This window comes from Saccopteryx bilineata, chromosome X (assembly GCF_036850765.1).
Source record: "Saccopteryx bilineata isolate mSacBil1 chromosome X, mSacBil1_pri_phased_curated, whole genome shotgun sequence".
Classification (NCBI taxonomy): Eukaryota; Metazoa; Chordata; class Mammalia; order Chiroptera; family Emballonuridae; genus Saccopteryx; species Saccopteryx bilineata.
The window spans coordinates 69,488,356-69,513,830 of record NC_089502.1 but is presented as its reverse complement, the minus strand read 5'-3'; the positions used below and the strand labels follow the sequence as shown (position 1 = coordinate 69,513,830).

General features: G+C 43.8%; 1 protein-coding gene across 5 annotated transcripts in view; it reads left to right on the top strand.

The window, feature by feature from the left end:
• Positions 1-25,475, top strand: part of ATP7A (ATPase copper transporting alpha) — a 554,573-nt gene that overhangs the window by 472,574 nt on the left and 56,524 nt on the right. For all 5 annotated transcript variants that reach the window (XM_066250422.1, XM_066250419.1, XM_066250418.1 and 2 more), the window contains one exon: positions 3,956-4,096. In XM_066250422.1, coding sequence (XP_066106519.1) covers positions 3,977-4,096 — 120 coding nt within the window. In that variant the 5' untranslated portion in view covers positions 3,956-3,976. The remainder of the gene's footprint in view (positions 1-3,955; positions 4,097-25,475) is intronic.

Here is a 25,475-nt window from a genome sequence, read left to right as displayed (position 1 = left end):
CGCTTCTCCTGTGTGCCCTGGCCGGGAATCGAACCCGGGTCCTCCGCACGCTAGGCCGACGCTCTACCGCTGAGCCAACCGGCCAGGGCCTATTTACTTGTTTTTTAAGTGAGAGGAGGGGAGATAGACTCCTGCATGCGCCCTGACCAGGACCCACCGGCAACCCCAATCTGGGGCCAATGCTCAATCAACCGAGCTAACCTCAGTGCTGGAGTCTGACACTTGGACCAACCGAGCCACTGGCGGTGAGAGAGGAAGAGAGAGAGAAGTAGGGAAGGGAGGGAAAGAGAAGCAGATGGTTACCTCTCATGTGTGCCCTAACCTGGATTGAACCCTAGACATTCACACATTGGGCCGATGCTCTAGCCACTGAGCCAATTGGCCAGGGCCCATTTGAAATAATTTAAATAGAGAATGTGTGTTAGATGATGTATAATTATTTATTTTCTTAGACATGATAATAGTACTGTGATTATGCAGGAGTCCTTATTTTTTGGAAATGCTTTATAACTTTTTTCCTTTTTTTTTTTTAGTGAGAGACAAACCAGAAGGGAGAGAGATGAGAAGTATCAACTGATAGTTGCGTCAGTTTAGTTGTTCATTGATTGCTTCTCATACCTGCTTTTACCGGAGGGACTTCAGCTGAGCCAGTGTGACTCCTTGCTCAAGCCAGCATCCTTGGGCTCAAGCCAGTGACCATGGGGTCATGTCTATGATTCTGTGCTCAAGCCAGTGACATCAGGGTTTCGAGCTTGGATCCTCAGTGTCCCAGGCCAATGCTCTATCTACTGTGTCACTGCTTGATCAGGCTAAAAATATATTTTTTAAAGATTTTATTTATTGATTTTACCGAAAGAGGAGAGGAGGAGGAGTGCGAAATGAGAAGTATAAACTCATAGTTGCATCACTTTAGTTGTTCATTGGTTGCTTGTTATATGTGCCTTACTGGGCAAGCCTAGGGTTTTGAACCAGTGACCTAAGCATTCCAGATTGTTTTATCCACTGTGCCACACCTGGCCAGGCTCCTTTGCCCATTTTTTTTTTTTGTATTTTTCTGAAGCTGGAAACGGGGAGAGACCGTCAGACAGACTCCCGCATGGGCCCGACCGGGATCCACCCGGCACGCCCACCAGGGGCAATGCTCTGCCCACCAGGGGGCGATGCTCTGCCCCTCCGGGGTGTCGCTCTGCGTGACCAGAGCCACTCTAGCGCCTGGGACAGCAACCAAGGAGCCATCCCCAGTGCCCGGGCCATCTTTGCTCAAATGGAGCCTTGGCTGCGGGAGGGGAAGAGAGAGACAGAGAGAAAGGAGGAGGGGGTGGAGAAGCAAATGGGCGCTTCTCCTATGTGCCCTGGCCGGGAATCGAACCCGGTTCCCCCACACGCCAGGCCGACGTTCTATCGCTGAGCCAACCGGCCAGGGCCTCCTTTGCCCATTTTTAAATTGGATTGTTTGTCTTCATGTTGTTGAGTTGTGTAACTTCTTTATATTTTGGAAATAAACCCCTTGTCAGATACAGTATATTATTGGCAGATGATGTTCTCCATTCAGTGGGTTTCCTCTACATTTCTTTGATGGTTTCTTTTTCTGTGCAAAAGCATTTTGTTTATTTTTTCCTTCATTTTTCTTACCCATGGAGATATATCAATAAAAATGTTGCTACAGGATGTATGACTTGTGGTGGCACAGTGGATAAAATGTTGACCTGGAATGCTGAGGTCCCCAGTTTAAGGCCTCATGCTTGCTGGTCAAGGCACATAAGAGAAGCAACTATGAGTTGATGCCTCCCACTCCTTACCCTCTTTTCTCTCTCTCAAATCAATAAATAAAGTAAAATAATAAATATTTTAAATATTTTAAAAATAACAAATATTTAAAAAGTAATAAATATTTTAAAAATAAAATATTTATTAAAATTTTTTTTGTATTTTTCTGAAATGAGAAGTGTGGAGGCAGAGAGACAGACTCCTGCATGTGCCCAACCGAGATCCACCCGGCATGCCTACTAGGGGCAATGCTCGGCCCATCTGGGGCATTGCCCTGTTGTAACCAAAGCCAATCTAGTGCCTGAGGCAGAGGCCATGGAGCCTTCCTCAGCGCCGAGCCAACTTTGCTCCAATGGAGCCTTGGCTGCAGGAGGGGAAGAGAGAGACAGAGAGGAAGGAGAGGGGGAAGGATGGAGAAGCAGATAAGTGCTTCTCCTGTGTACCCTGGCCAGGAATCAAACCCAGGACTTCCACACGCCATGCCAACACTACCACTGAGCCAGCCAGCCAAGGCCCAAAATAAAATATTTTAAAAAATATTTAAAAAAATAAAATAATAAAAATATTACTATGAGTGATGTCTGAGATTTTACTATGTTTTCTTCCAGGATTTTTATGGTTTGTGACTTAAATTTAAGTCTTATCTATTTTGAGTTTATTCTTGTATATAACATAAGTTGGTGGTCTAGTTTCATTTTTTTTTTTTTTTGGATGTACCTGTCCAGTTTTTCCAATACCATTTATTGAAGAGACTATCTTTATTCCATTGTATGCTCTTGTCTTTTTTTGTCAACTATTAATTGACCATAAAGGTGTGGATTTATTTCGGGGCTCTTTATTCAGTTCCATTGATCTATGTGCCTGTTCTTATGTCAATACCAAACTGTTTTGAATACAGTGGCCTTGTAGTATAGTTTGATTTCAGATATTGTGATACATCCCATTTTGCCTCAAGATTGCTGAGGCTATATGATTTTTTTTTGGTTCCATATAAAGTTTGGGAATGTTTGTTCTAGATCTGTGAAATATGTCATTGGTATTTTCATAGGCATTGCATTGAATCTGTAGATTGCTTTGGGTAGTATGGACATTTTAATATGTTAATTCTTCTAATCCATGAAGATAGTATATACTTCCACTTATTTCTATCTTTCTCATAAATTCCACCTCTTGAAGGAAGGAGTAACAGAATTTGTGAACATATTTTAAAAGCATCACGGGAAGACATAATATGCAATAAACATAATACTTAAATCACAGAATACATTAAAAGGTTGTAAGTTCTCTGGAAAAAGAAAAATAGAGCAGAGGTAAGGTGAATCAGAGCGTATGTTTGTGGAAGAGTGTGGTTTGCAATTTTAAACAGGGTGGCCAATGTAAGATTCATTAAGAAGCTTAGGTTTGAGGCATGGCCTGTGGTGGCGCAGTGGATAAAGCATCAGTGTGGAACCCTGAGGTTGCCAGTTTGAAACCCTGGGCTTGCCTGGTCAAGGCACGTATGGGGGTTGATGATTCCTGCTCCTCTCCCTGCCCCCACCACTCTCTATCTCTCCCCCACCTCTCAAAAATGAATAAATAAAATTAAAAAGAAAGAAGGTTAGCTTTGAGTAAAGACTCGAGAAAGAGACAAGAAAGTTAGCAAGAAGATTATCTGGAAGAAACCAAGGGAATGGCTAAAGCAAAGGTCTGGGCATGGGCATAACATGAGGTAAGAGAAAAGAATACTGACAATGTTTTATTAGTTTTTTTGTTTGTTGTTTTTTTTTTTTTTACAGAGACAGAGAGTGAGTCAGAGAGAGGGATAGACGGACAGACAGACAGGAATGGAGAGAGATGAGAAGCATCAATCATTAGTTTTTCATTGCGCGTTGCAACACCTTAGCTGTTCATTGATTGCTTTCTCATATGTGCCCTGACCGTGGGCCTTCAGCAGACCGAGTAACCCCTTGCTGGAGCCAGCGACCTTGGGTTCAAGCTGGTGGGATTTTTGCTCAAACCAAATGAGCCCGCGCTCAAGCTGGTGACCTCGGGGTCTCGAACCCGGGTCCTCTGCATCCCAGTCCAACGCTCTATCCACTGCGCCATCGCCTGGTCAGGCTATTAGTTTATTTTCAATTGAGGAGGTGGGGGAATGTTGAGGAAGTATTGTTTCCATGGCTGGAATTAATGAATTCATTGTTTCTAATAGGAATGTAAAGAAGAAATCAAAATGGATCCAACTATGGGTGTGAATTCTATTACCATCTCTGTTGAGGGGATGACGTGCAGTTCCTGTGTGTGGTCCATTGAGCAGCAAATTGGAAAGCTGAATGGTGTACATCACATTAAAGTAAGTTTCTTTTTGGGAATTAGTGAAGTCAGAGATTGCAAAATGGGTTTGGCTTCTCAGTGAAGTACAGGATTTATACTTCTTGTCTCTACAATATTCTTATCTGGGATTCAGACTTTAAAATTTTTTTTTATTTATTGCATTTACATATTCTAGTATCTTCCTGAATGCATTCATTCCCACCTCCCCTGTATTCCCCTCAACATCTCTCTTACTGCCCTCCCAACAGCTCCCTCCCCCCTTCCCTTCAGGTTTAATTCTATTTCTCAGTTCACATTGTTCCTTGGATTTCTCAAATGAGTGAGGTCATATGATATTTTTCTTTCTCTGCCTAGCTTATTTCACTTAACATAATAGTTTCCAGGTCCATCCATGTTGTCGCAAAAGGTAAGATTTCCTTCTTTTTCATGGCCCCATAGTATTCTATTGTGTATATGTACCACAGCTTATTAATCCACTTGTCTACTGATGGACATTTGGGCTGTTTCCAGATCTTTGCTATTGTGAACAATGCTGCCATAAACATGGGGGTGCATTTCTTTTTTTGAGTCAGTGATATGGTATTCTTGGGATACATTCCAATAAGTGGGATGGCTGGGTCAAAAGGCAGTTCCATTTTTAATTTTTTAAAAATACTTTATTTATTGATTTTACAGAGACAGGAAAGAAAGGGGGATATGGAATGGGAAGTATCAACTCATAGTTGCTTCATGTTAGTTGTTCATTGCTTGCTTGTTGCATGTGCCTTGACCAGGGAAGCTCAGGGTTTTGAACCGACAACCTTGGCATTCCAGGCTGAAGGTTTATCCACTGCGCCACCACAGTCCAGGCCCATTTTTAATTTTTTGAGGAATCTCCATACTGTTTTCCACAGTGGCTGCACCAGTCTATATTCCCACCAGCAGTGCAGGAGGGTTCCCCTTTCTCCACATCCTTGGGCAAGTGAAAGAAAAGACAGGATAAACAAATGGCACTATGTCAAATTAAAAAGCTTTTGCACAGCTAAAGAGAATATGAATAGAATAAAAAGACAAACCACACAATGGGAGAACATATTCGACAATACGTCTGATAAGGGGTTAATAACCAAAATTTATAAAGAACTTGTAAAACTCAACACCAGGAAGACAAACAATCCAATTAAAAATGGGCAAAAGAAATGAATAGACACTTCTTCAAAGAGGACATACAGATGGCCAATAGATGAAAAAATGTTCAACATCATTAATTATTAGAGAAATGCAAATTAAAACCACAACGAGATACCACATCACACCAGTCAGAATGGCGCTCATCAACAAAACAACACAGGATAGGTGGGATTCAGACTTCTTAAAAGATCTTGAATAAATTGACTTCAGTTTGCCTTGTTTGTATTACAAAAAAAGAATTGGCTGATTGGCATGTAGTGATTCTTTATGAGATTTGGTACAAGATTTCTTTAACTTGAGTCATGTGAAGTGTGGTGGCAATATGTGCAGAATTCTTTTCCATGTCTGAAACTGGAGGTGTTTTTTTTTTTCCATGTCTAAGTTTCATATTCATCTTGGGTAGAGAGGGCAAAGGAAACTTTTTTTTTTTGTATTTTTCTGAAGTTGGAAATGGGGAGGCAGTCAGACATACTCCCGCATGCACCAGACTGTGATCCACCCGGCATGCCCACCAGGGGGCGATGCTCTGCCCATCTGGGGCATTGCTCTGTTGCAACCAGAGCCATTCTAGTGCCTGAGGCAGAGGCCACAGAGCCATCCTCAGCGCCCAGGCCAACTTTGCTCCAATAGAGCCTTGGCTGCGGGAGGGGAAGAGAGAGACAGAGAGGAAGGAGAGGGGGAGAGGTGGAGAAGCAGATGGGCGCTTCTCCTGTGTGCCCTGGCCAGGAATTGAACCTGGGACTCCCGCACGCCAGGCCGACTCTCTACCACTGAACCAACCGGCCAGGGCTTAATCCATTTTCATTATTCGTATAGGGGGAAAGCAGTGTTTCTCTCATCTGTTGTCTACAGTAAATACTGTGACTGACTATGTTGATGGTTGTGGCTAAAAAGTTTTATTTACATAGTATAAGAGGCCTTCTGCTAAATTTTCTGCCCTGTAGGCATCCATAGAAATATTTAGATATGATTTTTTCTACTTGCGCATTCTCCAAAAGTAGAATTTTCTTTTGTGTGCGCCATCTGCATTCACAGAACTCCAGTGTCAGAGACTCCTCATTGCCTCTCTCCCCTGCCCCCTCTGCTAGGATGTTCCTTCCTTCCTTCCTTCCTTCCTTCCTTCCTTCCTTCCTTCCTTCCTTCCTTCCTTCCTTCCTTCCTTCGGGGAGGCAGATAGACTCCTGCATGCACCCAACCAGGATCTGCCCGGCATGACCACCAGGGGGCGATACTCTGCCCATCTGGGTCATTGCTCCATTGCGGCTGGAGCCATTCTAGTGCCTCAGGTGTAGGCTATGGAGCCATCCTCAGCACCCGGACCAACTTTGCTCCAATGGAGCCTTGGCTGCAGGAGGGGAAGAGACAGACAGAGAGGAAGGAGAGGGGGAGGGATGGAGAAGCGGATGGGTGCTTCTCCTGTGTGCCCTGGCCGGGAATTGAACCTGGGACATCCACACGCCGGGCCGACGCTCTACCACTGAGCCAACTGGCCAGGGCAAGGATGCTGCTTGTTTAATTTGCTTTGGGGAAAGAGCCAAGTTGGAAAAGCTGAGAAGTGACAGTGTTTACCAAACTGCAGATTTTGTCAAATTTCTCTTCAAAATATTCAAATTTATAAAATCATTTTGTAATTTTTTTACTATTTTTTAATTCTCCAAAAATTAGATGGATAATTTGCAGTTTTTTTATTTGAAAAGATGACAAAAGTAAGTCTAGAACCTTCAGTACCAAAGCTTTAAAAACGAGTTGTTTAATTTCAGTGAATAGTATGACCCCTGCACTTGGTTTTGTCCTCAAATGAAAGCAATTAAACGTCCTCCCCTTGATCTAAGGTGTCTGGTGCCGGGGGCAAGAATAGCTAAGTCTTACGAGTTGTCTGTGCTAATTGCAGCAAAGCTACTTTAACCATCAGGAAACTAATTCACATAATTTTTTTTGTTTAGATTTTATTTATTGATTTTTAGAGAGAGGGGGGTGAAAGAATGGAGGAGAGGGAGAGAGAGAAAGAGGGGGGGAGAAACAGGGCATGTCAACTCACAGTAGTTGTCTCTTGTACGTGCCTTAACCAGGCAAGCCCAGGGTTTGAAACCAGCGAGTGAGCTCAGCGTTCCAGGTCCACGCTTTACCCACTGCACCACCACAGGTCAGGCATTTTTTCCTGAGTGACTTAGGTACTTACTCTTTGTCTGGCAAACTATTTTACATTAATGTTTGTTCTGCTATTGTATCCATTTATACATGAAGGACTACATTTTGCTTTGATGTTTTGCAAGTACATTCCTGTATAGATTTTCTCAAAAAAGCCCATTGCACCCTACTCGTATGTAAGGCTTCTGTTTCTACTACATCTTCCAAGAATTCACCTCTGTTTAATAAAGTCTGTTTAAGGTCAGAAAAGTGCATTTGAATTGGATTAAGTGTAAAGGAAAAATAGCAGTGATGTAATATGAAAGTACTTTGTGTTATCAACAGTGATTTATCCATATCCTAGTGACAGATACTTTAAAGCTGTACCTTCCAGGGCACATTCACAATGTGATTGCTGAAAAAAAAGGAACACATTTTCTCTGTGTAATACGGGTGCCTGAGGCCAGGCAGGTCCACATTGGATTCGGGCAGGTAGTAGAGGACCCGTGGAGCCAGAAAGGGGTGGGCCATCCACGTTTAATAGATTCTCACAACCTGTAGGAGCAAACCAGCAGGGGAAACTGCTTCTTAGGCAAATGAACAGCAAAAATGGCCCCTCACGGAGGCGGATAAGCACTCCCCAGTCCACCCCAAGGGTAAGCACCCATAGAGTACAGAGACTATCCACACGGGGTGCTGCCACGTGCTCACACACTAATCAGGGAATGTGTTTGCAGCTGGTAAACCCGTGAGCAAGTCGAACACAGCTATTTCTCCCACCGTATGCCTTTTCCAGCTCATCTCTCCTTTAGTCAAAGGTCCATATGATATAGAGTATCATTTTGACCTTTCTTCTTTTTTTTAATTAAATATTTTCCTGGGTGTGGGGGGTGAAGAGGTTAAAGGAGGCCAAATACAAGGTGACAAAAGTAGACTAGACTTAGGGTAGTGAGCGCACAATGATGTACACAGATGTTGTATTATAAAGTGGTAACTTGAAATTTATATAATGTTACTGTAAGGTATTTTCTGCTAAGGAAGGAAGAAGGGAAATGGTGTCTGCCATTTCTCGAGAGGGAAAGGCTTCTCTATCCACCCTAAAAAGGTATCTACAAAAGTTAGGAGATAGTGAGTTTTTTGTTAGGGGCATATGAGTGAAGTCAATTTGCCAATCCTGGCCTGGCATGTGCCCCCTCAGTTGATGAGTGGGGAAGCAGGGATGGAGTCCCTTTTGTGTAGAGGCTTGGAACAGATAGTGCATGCTGCATATACCTTTTCAATAGTCTGCTGGAGGCCTGGGAAGAAAAAGAGTGGTTGCGAGAACCGATAGAGAGATTTTGGCCCTATATGTAAGGAACAGTGGATATCAGAAAGGAGAATTTCAGCCTGTCCTTTTGGTAAGGCAATTCTATCTCCGAGAAATATCCATCCCTGGTTGCACACATCTCCACCTTTCCTGAAGAGGGCCTGTTCTTCCTCAGGAGTGTAGGAAGGTTTCAAGGAGGTGGAGAGAAACATGAGAGGAGTGGGGGAGGTCCCCTTGGTGAGGTTTTGAGCCACCGCGTTGGCCCGAGCATTTCCCAAGGCCTCCGGGTCCTGAGAGGTTTGATGGCCCCTACAATGTACCACAGCCACCTCAGCAGGTAGCTGTAATGCCTGCAAAAGCTTAGAAATGAGGGTAGCATTGATTATGGGGGAGCCCTTGGTAGTGAGGAAGCCCCTTTCTTTCCAGAGGGCAGAGCGGCTGTGAGTGATAAGAAAAGCATATTTAGAGTCAGTATGGTTACGTGTTTTTCCTGGGCCAGAGTGAGTGCCACGTGAGGACAATTAGCTCTGCTTTCTGGGAGGTGGTGCCCTCTGGCAGCTGTTGGGCTTCTAGGGTGGAGGAGGTGGTGACCACCACATAGGCCGCCCATCATCGTCCGTCAGGTCCCTGTACAGAGCTCCCATCTACAAAGAGTATTAGATCTGGATCTTTTTTTTGTGTGTGTGTGTGTTGTTGTTTTTTTTCTTTTATTCATTTTTAGAGAGGAGAGAGAGAGAAGGGGGGAGGAGCTGGAAGCATCAACTCCCATATGTGCCTTGACCAGGCAAGCCCAGGGTTTCGAACCGGCGACCTCAGCATTTCCAGGTCAACACTTTATCCACTGTGCCACCACAGGTCAGGCCTAGATCTGGATCTTTTAAAGGAGAATCTGATAATCCATCTCGGGGTCTGCTGAGGAAATCTATTAGCTCTGTGCAAGAATGGGTGGGTTCTGGAAGTGTCCTTGGAGCTGGCAGTAGAGTGGCTGGGTTGAGTCGAGGAGAGGATGAAAGAGTGACTGAAGGATTTTCGATGAACAGGGTATGAAATTCTTTTTTTTAAAATAATTATTTCTTTTTAAATATTTTTTATTTATTATTATTATTTTTTTACAGAGACAGAGAGAGAGTCAGAGAGAGGGATAGACAGGGACAGACAGACAGGAACGGAGAGATGAGAAGCATCAATCATTAGTTTTTTTGTTTGTTTTTTGTTTTTTTTACGGAGACAGAGAGAGAGTCAGAGAGAGGGATAGACAGGGACAGACAAACAGGAACGGAGAGATGAGAAGCATCAATCATTAGTTTTTTTTTTTGTTTGTTTTTTGGTTTTTTTACGGAGACAGAGAGAGAGTCAGAGAGAGGGATAGACAGGGACAGACAGACAGGAACGGAGAGATGAGAAGCATCAATCATTAGTTTTTTTGTTTGTTTTTTGGTTTTTTTACGGAGACAGAGAGTCAGAGAGAGGGATAGACAGGGACAGATAGGAACGGAGAGAGATGAGAAGCATCAATCATCAGTTTTTCGTTGCGACACCTTAGTTGTTCATTGATTGCTTTCTCATATGTGCCCTGACCTCAGGCCTTCAGCAGACCGAGTGACCCCTTGCTCGAGCCAGCGACCTTGGGTCCAAGCTGGTGAGCTTTGCTCCAAACAGATGAGCCCGCGCTCAAGCTGGCAACCTTGGGGTCTCAAACCTGAGTCCTTCTGCATCCCAGTTTGACACTCTGTCCACTGTGCCACCGCCTGGTCAGGTAGGAGGTGAAATTCTCGTAGGTGGGAAGGACCTAATAGAGAAAGAGATTTGTGTGAAAGGAGGCCGGTGAACCTGTGGGAGGAGAAGACAGTGATGGGTTGGGAAAGGGTGAATTTAGTATCCTCCTTGGTGAGTTCAGCTGCCGTGCCCAGTGTCTGGAGGCTGCTAGCCTTTGATGGTGGTGTCCAATTATTTAGAGAGGTATGCCACGGGGCGGTATGTAGGCTTCACAGGTTGAGTTAACACACCAACAGCATTGCCGTGTTTTTCGTCAGTAAAAAGGTGGAATAGGGGGTGTGATCAGGTTAGGGTGATCTGTGGTAGTGGGAGAGCCTTCAGTCAGGAGTGGTAGAAATAAGTGGGAAGATGTTGTCACTGGATAGTGGCTCTGAGACTTTGTAGAATGTCCCGACCCAGGAGGGGTACAGGGCATGAGGTCATAACTAAGAAGGAGTGCAAAAAGGGGAATCCGTCCAAACTGCATGTCAGGGGTGGTGTGCAAAGAGGAAAAGAAGGGGTCCCATCCACTCCCATAACCGAGACCCCTGAGGGAACTAGAGGTCCAGAGTGTGATGGCAAAACAGAGAAGGTAGCCCCCATGTCCACAAGAAATGAGATGGACTTACCTGCTAGTTGCAGCATTACCCTGGGCTCAGCGAGGGTGATGGGGGTCTTCGAGTCCAGACCGTGTCAGTCGTCCATGAGTCCAAGAAGTTCAAGCGATGGGCCCGCCTGACTGGCTTGGCCTCCCATTTGGGTGCCTTGTCCTCCATGTAGAGGCGCCAAGGAAGTGCCTGTTGCCCAAAGGGGGCAATCGCTCTGCCAGTGATGGGGCTGCTTGCAGTCAGGGCAGCGCTTAGTAGGAGTCTTTATGCAGGGGCACTGTCGGGCCCAGTGACCCTCTTTGCTGCGTTTAAAGCAAGCTCCTGGTGGAGTTCCTCTTTGTGGCCCAGACTTGTGTCGGGCACCTCTTATGCCTTTCCCCTGTTGATCTTCTGGCCTCAGGGCTGCCACAAGAGCTTGAGTTTGGAGCATTACCTTCTGCTGCATGCAGGTCTGGTGAGTAGCCTCAGCCTTTTCCTCCCGACCATTAAATACTTTAAATGCCATGTTCATGAGGTCTCGGATAGGGGTTTTGGGCCTGAGAATAAGAGGAGGGGGGCTCCTGGGGAGCCCGGCACCCAGATCTAGCCCAAAACTCTGGAGCTAGAGGCAGGACAGGGCCAGGCCTTATTACAAGAAGACTGTGGTTGGGCCATGGGGTCCGGACCCCTGCAAACCCACATGAGGGCCAATGGCCAGTGGAGGGCGGCCTGATGAAGGAGGGGCTTAAGAAAACAGCAGAGAAGGGAGGGGCTCCTGGCCGGCAGGGGAGGGGGCTTCCTGGAGGGAAGAGACCCGAGTGGAAGAGGTCTGCAGAGGGACCAGAGAGGGATCCCAAGAAAGGGGCACCCCCCGGGTGTCAGGCAGGAGGAGGAGAGAGTTCCTCAACGGGGTAGGCAAAGGAGGAAAGGTCAGGAGTGGAGGTTTCTCTAGCTAAAAGGACCTGCGCATAGAGCAGGCGGCACAGAGATTAGGACGGGAGCACAAATACTAGAAGCCCTGAGTGTAAGGGACCTCCGACCATTTCCCAGTTCTCTAGTAATAGTTCTGTAAATCAATGAGGATGTTAAAATCAAAAGTCCCTTCAGGAGACCACCTGGTTCAATTATCCAGTGGGTATTGTGGCCCAGCCACATTGGAGAAGATCAGTTTCTTCTTCTTTAGGGAGGGATCAATGTTTGAGAGATCCGGTAAGGCACTCCAGGAGTGTTTTTGAGCCAGGTTTAGATCCCTGTGCCTCTATGGCTACCCTCAGCCTCAGAGTGATCAGAGATGAGAATTGGCATCTCGCAACTCAATCTCTGGCCACCAGACAGTCAGGTAGAGTGAGAGTGTCCAGGAAGTCTTCACACATGCAACTCCGAACGAATGAGAGGTCCCTGATGCAGCTGCGATTACGGACAGGGAGTCTCTGAGGCGGAAAGAACTGAGGGGAGGCCGGAGGCAGGGGACTTACCGCAGCATGTGTTGAAGTGAGTGGGAGGTCGGAGGTCCTGTTCTTCCTTGGAAGGGTAGGGGAGAAGAGTGGCCCCCGTGGGCTTCAAGCTCCTCCTGGGTTTCTGTATTTTCCGCTGAGGAAGAAAGAAGGACGTTGCCACCAAGTGTGGACAAGCAAAAGCTTTATTTAGAGTGCTCCCGGATGAGGTTCTCTGGTTTCCAAGACAGACAGGCCAGAGAAGTGGCGCAGATTCTATCGCGTGTGTGTGTGTGGGGGTAATTTATAGTGCTGGTAGGGTGGCGGGTTGATATAACATGGCAGAATTTCATTGACTGACAGTCATTCTTTTTCAAGGTGCTCCTGGGCTGTTTCTTTTGGTGGGCATGGATGTGGGTGGTTCCAGCCAAAGTCTCTGGACCTGGTTCCTCATGTGACCTTCTCCCATTGCTAACCGAACTCAGTTACCAATCAGTGCTACCCAATATATTTATTACAAATATTTTAGTATGTGTTAAATCTTCTAGGCCTAGAGACAGATTTATTGTGAAGTTAATAAAGCTTCAGTTTCTGAGCCCCTCACTTACAGTGGCCCCTTCTGAGGTCCCGGATGGAGTCCCAGCAGTGTGTTTACATGGTCATTGTGTTTTTGCAAAAGTAAATTATTTTAACCACAATCCTTTAAGTCTGTCTTCTACTGCCACTTTGACTCCCCTCTGTCAGACTTCCCCTTGGTGTTTGGTGGCATTTGATGTGTCATGGTCATTCTGAGGGTCTAAGGGGAAGCTGAGCTGGGCATATGTTTAGTTTGGTGTCAGTAGGATATTGGGCCATATGTGGTTGTTCATCACTTGTGTGTATGATGACATTTTTGCTAGAAATTCTGGTGTCGGAATGGTTTATAGTGATACTCCTACTACCCACCGACTTGTCCAGCGTCACATGTGGGGCAGCTGTGTGAGACTTGCTCGTGGGTTTAACAGCTGCAAGCACTTTGCTTGATTAGTGTGTGAGCATGTGGCAGAGGCACGTGTGTGTATGGCCAGTAGTCACCGCCATGTGGCCATTCACATGCACGTTCCCATTAGATTCAGGCAGACAATACAGAAACAGTTGAGCCAAAAAATGGTGGGCTATTTCTTTATTCTAGCCTCACACTTGGCCGGCGAGTAAACAAACAGTGGGAAAACACTTCCCTTTCTATTTAGGGCTCCTAAAGCTACTGAATCATTGGGTTTTCCTAGAATCAAAGGCCCCCACCAGTCCCAGCCACCTCTGGTTCCCCATCTGCCAACATGGCTTTTTACTCTACAAAACTGGCTTCTCTCTCCTTCCCTTCCATCTTGGTGGCTGCTGCTGCTGCTTCTTCTTCTTCTTCTTCTTCTTCTTCTTCTTCTTCTTCTTCTGCTTCTTCTGCTTCTTCTGCTTCTGCTTCTGCTTCTTCTGCTTCTTCTGCTTCTGCTTCTTCTGCTTCTGCTGCTTCTGCTTCTTCTTCTGCTTCTTCTTCCCTCTTCTTCTTCCTGCTTCCTGCTTATTCTTCCCTCTTCTTCTTCCTTCTTCCTGCTTCTTCTTCCCTCTTCTTCTTCCTTCTTCCTGCTTCTTCTTCCCTCTTCTTCTTCCCTCTTCTTCTTCCTTCTTCCTGCTTCTTCTTCCCTCTTCTTCTTCCTTCTTCCTCCCTCCTCCTTTTAAAAAACTACCTGGGCCTACAAAGACTCTGCCTCTACCACACATTAGCATAACAATAGCCCTTCCCAAGCAGGAAGGCAATTTGCAGTTTCACCTGGCAGCACCATTTTCAACAATAATAGTGAGGAAACTCAAATATTACAAATTTTCAAACTTATTTGCCCAACAGTGTGCATAGCCTATATGAGGCTATGGGTGGTTCCCCTGGGTGGTAAGTCTCCCAGATTGCTCTCCTGCCACCGTGAGGTATGGTTTTCCCTGCTCCCTTGCTCTTACTGCCAATAGCAGGTTTTCCTTTGTTACCAGTTCCTTGGTTTCTCTGCCATCTGCCCGAATCCAATGGGAACCCACCTGGCCTCGGCCACCAGCATTACATCATGGCGTAAAGCTGTAGGGCCCAGTGGGAAACTGGTAAATGACTGTTATCAGTGCAAAGAGTATTTGAAACTAATCACTGACCAAGTAAACTCTTCTGAAGCGCCCTGAAATCTTAAAGGTCATATATGAAAGAAAATCAGCAGTTTTTCTAAATTTGACAACTTTTCTAAACTCTCATTAGTAAAAAAAAAAAAAAAAATTAACCAATGGGAAAGACAATTATATTTCTTTCCTGTATGTTGAAAAATATTTTTAAAAAATCATTGTGAAATGAAACAGCGGAGCATACAACTAAAAATATAGGAAAATAAAATATCCTAGAGGTAGGTGTATCATGCTTTAGTGGTAAGTATGTTATTTTATGGTATTTGTAGCTTCAAAATTTTTGTAAATTGTGTTGTTTTACTTATTCAGATTATTTACTTTTGTACAAAATTTTAGTTTTTTTTAGTCTTGGATTATTTTCTTAAGAAAGGTCCCCCAACATAGATAAATGTGCTGTGGTTACCAGGTGAGGAGGGGTAAAGAGAGTAAAGAGGGACAAATATATATCCCACATAGGTAGGATATAAAATTGAGACTCATGAACACAGATAAAAGTGAAGTGGTTGCGGTGTGGGGGGCATAGAGGGGAGGGGAGTAAAGAGGGACAAGTATACGGTGACATAAAATGAGTTGACTTTGGGTGATGGGCACACAACACAATCAACAGTTCAAATGCTATAGATATATTCACCTGAAACCTATGTACTCTTACTAATCAATGTCACCCCATTAAGTTAAATTTCTTTTTTTTTTATAGATGAGAGGAGGGGAGATAGTGAGGCAGGGTCCCTGCATGTGCCCTGACTGGGATCCACCAGGCAACCCCATCTGGAGCGGATGCTCGAGTACTGAGCTATTTTTAGCACCTGAGGCTGATGTGCTCCAAACGAGCTATTGTCAGCACCCAGGGCCATGCTCTAACAAGGCACTGGCTGCAGGAGGGGAAGAGGGAGAGAAGGGGGAGAGAACAGGGAAGAGAAGCAGATGGTCACTGCTCATGTGTGCCCTGATCGGGATCAAATCCGGGATCAAATCCGGGATGTCTGCATGCTGGGCTGACACTCTATCCACTGAGCCACTGACCAGGGCTAAATTTAATTTCTAAATAATAAAAAAAATAGAATCTGCCCTCAAATATTTAACTTTCAGGGGCCACAAAAGGTAGAGTCACCTCTTTTTAGAAATCATATAGAAAATTATCCACATCCGAACATAATTTGTAGTCAGAATTTACCTCAACACATTAATGTATAAATATTGCTCACTTTTTAAAGAATGTCAAGGTTTAAATTTTGAAGATTATAGTTTCTGAGATTATGTTTATTAAAACTAATTGATTTGGAAACCAGATTTGGAGAAAACATTGTTTCAACTAAGTCAAGTAGCTCTGGTAGTATTTAGAATAAAACTCTCATAGGAAGTAATGTAGTTGTGATGTTAAATTTAGTGGGGTAGCTTTATTGAAAATATGTACAATGGAACAGATTAGAGCTTTAACAAAATTCAAGGAGAGTGAATAGTCAAGAAGTCTCTAATTTTAGAGTAAATAGATGATTATTTTTCTTTGCAGCTTCAGCATTTAAATACATTTTGGGGAATTTTGTTATAAAATGTAAAGTTTGTAAATGAGTGTAATACTCTTGTTTATCCTGCCAGTGTCCAAGTCTGCAGACTTTAAAGGGATTAACCTGATGTTTAATTTAATCACCCCTGTGGTCTGTTCAGGGGGAAAATGAAATGGGCGGATAAGGTGAAGGTCTTTCTCTGGGATTGGTTGGCCTTTTTGAAAGTGGAAATGTAAAAACAAATCTAATTAGATATAAGTACTGAATGACTCCAAAGGTTAATACCCTATTAGGAAATCATTTTGCCCTTGAGACAGTTTGAAACTGCTAACTCTTTGAGGGCCTTTTTTTTCCCTTTATGCAGATAAAGGCTGCTGTCCACTGTGCTCATATAGACTTTCCTTTTAAAAAATGATCAACAGGATGCCAGCAGTAACTAAATTCATCCTGTGGGTCAATATATGTCTTGCTCCCCTTAAAGTGAACTATTTTTTATTTTTGATTCTTGAAAAAGTAACACATGTACACAGTAAAATCCCTCTCAAAGGAAATCAGTTATCAGTTTGCTATGTATGTATCATTTCAGAAATAGACAATGACTATAAAAAGGTTTATATGTGTATGTGTGTATATATGTCCCCTTTTTATGGAAATGGGATCATACTATACATATTGTTCTGCACCTTGTTTTTTGCACTTAGCAAAATAAATGTTTGCTATTGTTCCATATCAGCATGTAGAGATCAGTCTTTTGATTTCTAATTGAAACTTTTTTTGTTTGTTTCCTAATTTTTGCTATGGCAAATGATAGTACATTAAACGTTCCTTTTTTTTTTTTACAGAGACAGAGTGAGTCAGAGAGAGGGATAGACAGGGACAGACAGGAACGGAGTGAGATGAGAAGCATCAATCATTAGTTTTTCATTGCGCATTGCAACACCTTAGTTGTTCATTGATTGCTTTCTCATATGTGCCTTGACCGCGGGCCTTCAGCAGATGGAGTCACCCCTTGCTGGAGCCAGCGACCTTGGGTTCAAGCTAGTGGGCTTTTTTTTTTTTTTTCTCAAACCAGATGAGCCCGCGCTCAAGCTGGCGACCTCGGGGTCTCGAACCTGGGTCTTCTGCATCCCAGTCCGATGCTCTATCCACTGCGCCACCGCCTGGTCAGGCAAACGTTCCTTTTTTACAAACACTATATTAGAGTAATATAGGCATTTTGCTTAATATAAATTCCGAGGTAATAATCATCCACCCATGAAGATGTAGAATCAGTTATTGAGAGAGGCTTAGGTTTCTGATTTAGTTGAACTTTATCCCAAGTATCAAAGAAGGTCCAACTCAAGGTAAAAATCTAGCACTGGAGGAATGATATGAAGAGACACTTTCACTATTTCCTTTGTATAACTTTTACTTAATTTTTATAATGAATGGTTATACATTAGTTGTATAATTTTTGAAGTAAAATGAAAAAAATTTAGCAATAAAAATCTGAGAAAGCACTTAGTTTACAGATGATTTAATTTGTGAAAATCAGCATTACAACTTAAAAGGTTTTACAAAATCTCTGTATCTTTTTTCATTTTAAAATACGTGGTTTTGGCCCTGGCCGGTTGGCTCAATGGTAGAGCGTCGGCCTGGCATGCGGGAGTCCCGGGTTCGATTCCCAGCCAGGGCACACAGGAGAAGCGCCCATCTGCTTCTCCACCCCTGCCCCTCTCCTTCCTTTCTGTCTCTCTCTTCCCCTCCTGCAGCCAAGGCTCCATTGGAGCAAAGATGGCCCGGGCGCTGGGGACGGCTCTGTGGCCTTTCCTCAGGCGCTAGAATGACTCTGATTGTGGCAGAGCGATGCCCCAAGATGGGCAGAGCATCGCCCCCTGGTGGGCATGCTGGGTGGATCCCAGTCAGGGGCACATACAGAAGTCTATCTCTCTCTCCCCTTCCCTCACTTGGAAAAGAATAAAAAAATTAAAAAGCAAATGAGATTCCTATTAGGTATTAAAATAGTTTGTAGTAGAGTCAAAAATATAGCTAGTGAATCAAATGTTAGAAATTCAGGATAATTCTCTGAATCATGTCACTTTTTTTTTACTTCATTTTGTGTAAAATGACCCTTTCAAACTCTCAAAAGCCTCTGATTACCTTTATGGTGAGTTGTTATGAAAATGTAAGAAAGTGGGTTTTATCCTGTCTGAAGACTGCCACACACTGACTGAGCAGATGCCAACCTGAATTTGTTGGGATGACTTATATAAATTAATTCCTGGAGGATATAAAGGAATTTCAGAGTGCTAAAACTTTAGCCAAGGACCTTTCCCAAAGTAACTTAAAAATGGGGAAATTTTAGGATATACTGATTGTCAATCCTGATAAAAATCCAAAGAAATATATTTGGTGTATGAACATCCTGGGTTTGATTCCCAGTCAGGGCACAAAGGAGAAGTGACCATTTGCTTCTCTCCCCTTCCCTCTTCCCCTTCTCCTTCTTCTCCCGCAGCCAGTGGCTTGATTGGTTCAAGCATGGCTCCAGGCACTGAGGATGACTCTCTTGGTCCAACCATTTGCCTCAGGTGCTAAAAATAGAAGCTAGAAATCCCTCTACTGGGTATATACCCCAAAACCTCAGAATCATTGATACGTAAAGACACATGTAGCCCCATGTTCATTGCAGCATTGTTCACAGTTGCCAAGACATGGAAACAACCAAAAAGCCCTTCAATAGAAGATTGGATAAAGAAGATGTGGCACATATACACTATGGAATACTACTCAGCCATAAGAAATGATGACATCAGATCATTTATAGCAAAATGGTGGGATCTTGATAACATTATACGGAGTGAAATAAGTAAATCAGAAAAAAACAAGAACTACATGATTCCATACATTGGTGGGACATAAAAACGAGACTAAGAGACATGGACAAGAGTGTGGTGGTTACCAGGGGTGGGGGGAGGGAGGACGCAGGAGGGAAGGAGGGAGAGAGTTAGGGGGAGGGGGAGGGGCACAGAGAAAACTAGATAGAGGGTGACGGAGGACAATCTGACTCTGGGTGAGGGGTATGCAACATAATTTAATGACAAGATAACCTAGACATGTTTTCTTTGAATATATGTACCCTGAATTATTAATGTCATCCCATTAACATTAATAAAAATTTATTTAAAAAATAGAAGCTAGGTACTCAAACATTGGCAGGAATTTGCCTCACTGTCTCCGCTCCTCTCACCTAAAAAAAAAAAAGATATTTTCTAAATAATTTTTAATTTAAACCAGTGGGAGGGAAGATAGGAAATGCAGTGGGGAAGACAAATATAGAACCAAAATTTGGTTCAACCCTAGAAAACAACTTTCTAGTGTTTTTTTTTGTGTGTGTGTGTGTTTTTTAATTTTTCTGAAGCTGGAAACCGGGAGAGACAGACAGACTCCCGCATGCACCCGACCGGGATCCACCCGGCACGCCCACCAGGGGGGATGCTTTGCCCACCAGGGGGCGATGCTCTGCCCCTCCGGGGCGTCGCTCTGCCGCGACCAGAGCCACTCTAGCGCCTGGGGCAGAGGCCAAGGAGCCATCCCCAGCGCCCGGGCCATCTTTGCTCCAGTGGAGCTTTGGCTGCGGGATGGGAAGAGAGAGAGACAGAGAGGAAGGAGAGGGGGAGGGGGTGGAGAAGCAGATGGGTGTCTCTCCTATGTGCCCTGGCCAGGAATTGAACCCGGGTCCCCCACACGCCAGGCCGACACTCTACCGCTGAGCCAACCGGCCAGGGCCCCTAGTGTTTTTAAAATAAACTACACATTGCTCAAATCACAGGCATAGAGTTTTAGTTATTTAAGGAAGTTACGGTTCATATGGCCTCATCATTTATAGATGGAAAGAATATGGACTTTGGAGTGCCACAAATCTGCATTTAAACCCAAACTTTCATTTTCTTGCTGAGTTTCCTGGGCAGTTTCATAAGCTTCATAAAGGAAACTGGATGAGAAGGAATACAAAAGAGAAAAATGTACTAAGCACAACCCAAGATGTGGTAGCAACACAGATTTTAGGTTTTATAGAAAGTTAGAGCTAAAAAGGTTATCTGGTCCAGTCTCAAGAAACTGTGGTTCTTTGAATTAGGGTGATTTCTCCAATATTCTAGCTTTTATTTTGCTTGAGAATAGCTGATGCAGCCTTTGTATATTTATACAAACTATACAGAAATCACATGCAGAAAAAGTATACTGTGCCGGAATTTCATGTTTTAGACGTTTCAGTAGATAAAGAACACCATATGCGTTGAAAGAATGGATCTTGCAATCCATGTGGACAGTTAGCACCCTCTCTACCACTATTAATGCTACTGAGGCCACAGAGAACAATTGATATCTTTTCTCCTGCCTTCACCTAGATACAGGGAATAGTGCCCCACCTTGGTCCTTCCCATGAGCCACAGTCGTAATTATGTTCTTTTTACAGGGACAGAGAGAGAATCAGAGAGAGGGATAGATAGGGACAGACAGACAGAAACAGAGAGAGATGAGAAGCATCAATCATCAGTTTTTTGTTGCGACACCTTAGTTGTTCATTGATTGCTTTCTCATATGTGCCTTGACCGTGGGCCTTCAGCAGACCGAGTAACCCCTTGCTCTAGCCAGAGACCTTGGGTCCAAGGTGGTGAGCTTTTTTTTTTTTTTTGCTCAAGCCAGATGAGCCCTCACTCAAACTGGTGACCTCGGGGTCTCAAACCTGGGTCCTCTGCATCCCAGTCCGACGCTCTATTCACTGCACCGCTGCCTGGTCAGGCCACAGTCGTAATTTGTAGACTGTTACATGTTTATTTTCGGGGGAACTATTGGTATAGTGGAAAAATAGTTCCTCCAAAAATGAAAATAACAGCTTTGGTTCCTAATGAAAGATTCTTAGAAATAGAGAAGCTGTTGAAACTTCAGAATGATGTGGGAACAAGGCAGAGGTGTGTTTCATTGGTGGGAATCATGTGAAACTAGAGCTAGACAGACCCAGAATGAAGTGCTGCTACCAGCAATCTGCCTATGGAATCTGTGCCTCTTTTTATTCATCTTTGTATCCCTAGCAGTGAGCACAGTACCAGGCACATAATAGGCGTGCAGTAAATATTTGTTGAATAAATAAATGCTATTTTAGCTTCCTGCCCAAGGATTTGGCATCTGGAACAGTAATGTGATAATTACTATATGAATTTCCTCTTAACAGAAACAAGTAGCTGCTTGTTTTTGTTCCTTTGAGACCTTAAGCTTGAAAAGTCTCTTTGATATTTAACATTTAGAGGAAAAGTTGAATCCTGTTACCCTAAAGGGGAACATTCTTGTGTGTGTTTGGCCAGTTTTATTTATTTATTTATTTTTGTTTGGCCAGTTTTAAAACACACACATAGAAGTTACTAAATAAGGAAATGTTTTCTAGTCTTCAGTATGAAAAAAAAATAGGGTGATAGAACTTTTTATATAGTATTTCATACACATAGTTTTCTTATTTCCTTGTCTTTTTATCAATAGAAGGTAGGCTAAAGCAATAGAAAGTACAGCAAACCATCTAGTGACAAAGTAAGCTTGCTTTTAAAAATCAGTTTTGAGCCTTGGCTGGTTCGCTCAGTGGTAGAGTGTTGGCCCAGCGTGTATTTGTCCTGGGTTGGATTCCCGGTTGGAGCACACAGGAGAAGCAACGACATGCTTCTCTTCTCCCCTCTTCTCTTCCTGCAGTCATGGCTCAGTTGATTTGAACACATCAGCCCCAGACAGTGAGGATGGCTCTGTGGAACATCCACCTCAGGTGCTAAAAAATAGCGCTTTGTTGCAAGCATCGGCCCCAGACCGGGGTTGCTGGCTGGATTCTGGTAGTGTGCATGTGAGAGTCTGTCTATCTCCCCTCCTCTCATTTGGAAAAGAAGAAAAAACACTCAGTTTTGAGAACAATTTCTCATTGGGTATGTTGGTAAATTGACATTTTTGGGGGAAAATTAGCTTAAGGGGTGGGAGCATGATGAAGAGGGTAAAGTGGAGCAAAATATCTGGTGACAGAAGGAGACTGAACTTCGGGGGATGAGTACACAACACAGTGTACAGATGATATATTACAAAGTTGTACACCTGAAACATACAATGAATGATATTAACCAATGTTACCCCAATAAAATTAATTAAATTAATAAATCTCAAAACCAGGTCTTTTTTTAATAGATATCAGATACAATGTATTTAATCCAAAAGTGAAAAGAAAACCCCTTTTTAAAAAATTTGAGGCCTAACCTGTGGTGGCATAGTGAATAAAGTGTCGACCTGGAATGTTCATGTTGCTAGTTTGAAACTCTGGCTTCCCTGGTCAAGGCACATATGGAAGGTGATGCTTCCTGCACTTTCCCCCTTATCTCTCTCTCTCTCTCTCTCTCTCTCTCTCTCTCTCTCTCCCTCTCTCTCTCTCCCTCTCCCTCTCTCCCTCCCTCCTTCCCTCCCTCCCCCTCTCTCTCTCTAAAATGGCTAAAAAAAGTTTGGTGCATTATTTGAGGGATTAGTATCTAGAGTGGTACTGTCCAATGGAGCTTTCTGTAATGATGGAAATGTCTTGTATCTACCCTGTCCTGTGTGACAGCCACATTGGCCATTGAACACTTGAGATATGGCTGTTGAAACTGAGGAACTGAATTATACTCTTTTTCTTTTAACAGAGAGAGAGAGAGAGAGAGTCAGAGAGAGGGATAGACAGGGATGGAGAGATGAGAAGCATCAATCATTAATTTTTTGTTGTGCATTGCGACACCTTAGTTGTTTATTGATTGCCCTCTCATATATGCCTTGACCATGGGCCTTCAGCAGACCGAGTAACCCCTTGCTTGAGCCAGCAACCTTGGGTCCAAGTTGGTGAGCTTTGGTTTAAACCAGATGAGCCCACGTTCAAGCTGGCGATCTCGGGGTCTCGAAACTGGGTCCTCGGCATCCCAGTCCGATGCTCTATCCACTGTGCCACCACCTGGTCAGGCTGAATTACACTCTTATTTAAGTTTTTGTTTTAAAAAATTGTCATACAGTAAAATTGACTTCTCTTGGTGTATACAGTTCTATATACAGTGTGTCCATAAAGTCATGGTGCACTTTTGACCAGTCACAGGAAAGCAACAGAAGACGACAGAAATGTGAAATCTGCACCAAATAAAAGGAAAACCCTCCCAGTTTCTGTAGGATGATGTGGCAGCATGTGTGCACGTGCAGATAATGATGTAACACCATGTATACAGCAGAGCAGCCCACGGCCATGCCCGTCGAGATGTGGATGGTACAGAGGAAAGTTCAGTGTGTTCTGTGGCTTGCTAAATTCGAATCCGTGACCAAAGTGCAACGTGAATATCAGCGCATTTATAATGATGCACCACCACATAGGAATAACATTACTCAGTGGGATAAGCACTTGAAGGAAACTGGCAGTTTGGTGGAGAAACCCCATTCTGGTAGGCCATCAGTCAGTGATGAGTTTGTAGAGGCTATACGGGATAGCTACCTAAGGAGCCCTAAAAAATCTGTGCATGAGCCCACATCGAACTGCACTGAATAGGTATGAAACTGGGAGAGTTTTCCTTTTATTTGGTGCAGCTTTCACATTTCTATCGTCTTTTGTTGCTTTCCTGTGACTAGTCAAAAGTGCACCATGACTTTACAGACACACTGTATTTTTTTAGATTGTGGAATTTTGACACAAGTATAGATAATTGTTTAAGTACCATCACAGCCAGAGCAGCACGGTCCCATTGCCCCCCAAACTCCCTCGTGCTGTTCCTTTATAGTCATCCTTCCCCACCTGTCATCTGTTCTTCCTCTTTCCCGTTAGTTTAAATGTTTACTTTTTTTTTTATGTATTTTTCTGAAGCTGGAAACGGGGAGGCAGTCAGACAGACTCCCGCATGCGTCTGACCGGGATCCACCCAGCACATCCACCAGGGGACGATGCTCTGCCCATCCGGGGTGTTGCTCTGTTGCGACCAGAGCCACTCTAGCGCCTGGGGCAGAGGCCATGGAGCCATCCCCAGCGCCCAGGCCATCTTTGCTCCAATGGAGCCTCGGCTGTGGGAGGGGAAGAGAGAGACAGAGAGGAAGGAGAGGGGAAGGGGTGGAGAAGCAGATGGGCGCTTCTCCTGTGTGCCCTGGCCAGGAATCGAACCCGGGACTTCTGCACGCCAGGCCGATGCTCTACCACTGAGCCAGCCGGCCAGGGCCGATGTTTACATTTTTTAAGATAATTTCCCTTGGGTGCATGGATGGGTGGGTAAATTGATGGATGGATATATAGTATATATGGACATGTTGATTATGGATGAGTGAACAAATACATCTACAGGACCCCGAGTACCCTTGCCTGAGGCATTTTATACATAGAAAAAGTTTTATTTACAAAACAAGAAAAATCATTTGACTTCAGGAGAGTGATATTAGAGTTTAAAAGAGAATGTCTTTAAAGATACAAAGACACAAAAACCTTCAGTATATATGTCTGAACTGTGTGTGGTTTGGCTCTTCTGAAGCTTTTTCATGGAAAATGTAATAGTGTATTCTATTTATTGATTTTTTTCTAGTGATATTCCTGAGAAAGGACAGTGACTATTTTCTTTTTTTAATTTTTTTAATTTTTTAAATTTATTTTTATTTTTTTTACAGAGACAGAGAGAGTCAGAGAGAGGGATAGACAGGGACAGACAGACAGGAACGGAGAGACGAGAAGCATCAATCATTAGTTGTTTGTTGCGCATCGTAACACTTTAATTGTTCATTGATTGCCTTCTCATACGTGCCTTGACTGTGGGCCTTCAGCAGACCGAGTGACCCCTTGCTTGAGCCAGCGACTTTGGGCTCAAGCTGGTGAGCTTTTGCTCAAACCAGTTAAGCCCTTGCTCAAGCTGGCGACCTCAGGGTCTCGAACCTGGGTCTTCGCATCCCAGTCCGACGCTCTATCTACTGTGCCACTGCCCAGTGAGGCTTCTTTTCTTTTTTTAAAGACTTTATTCAATTTTCAGAAAGGAGAGAGAGAGGGGGAGAGAGAGAAAGAAAGGGAAGGAGCAGGAAGCCTCAATTCCCATATATGCCTTGACCTGGCAAGTCCAGGGTTTCGAACTGGCAACCTCAGCGTTCCAGGTCAATGCTTTATCGCACTGCACCACCACAGGTCAGGCTAATAGTGTATTCTAAAACAAAATATAATTTGTTTTTCTACTTCTCTTCTGAATAACTTATGCTAATGAACTCTTCCATAACTAAGAGCAAACTGATGAATTATTACTGTCAGTATTAGAAACATTTCATGCCATTGGTACATTTCAAGATTTACAAA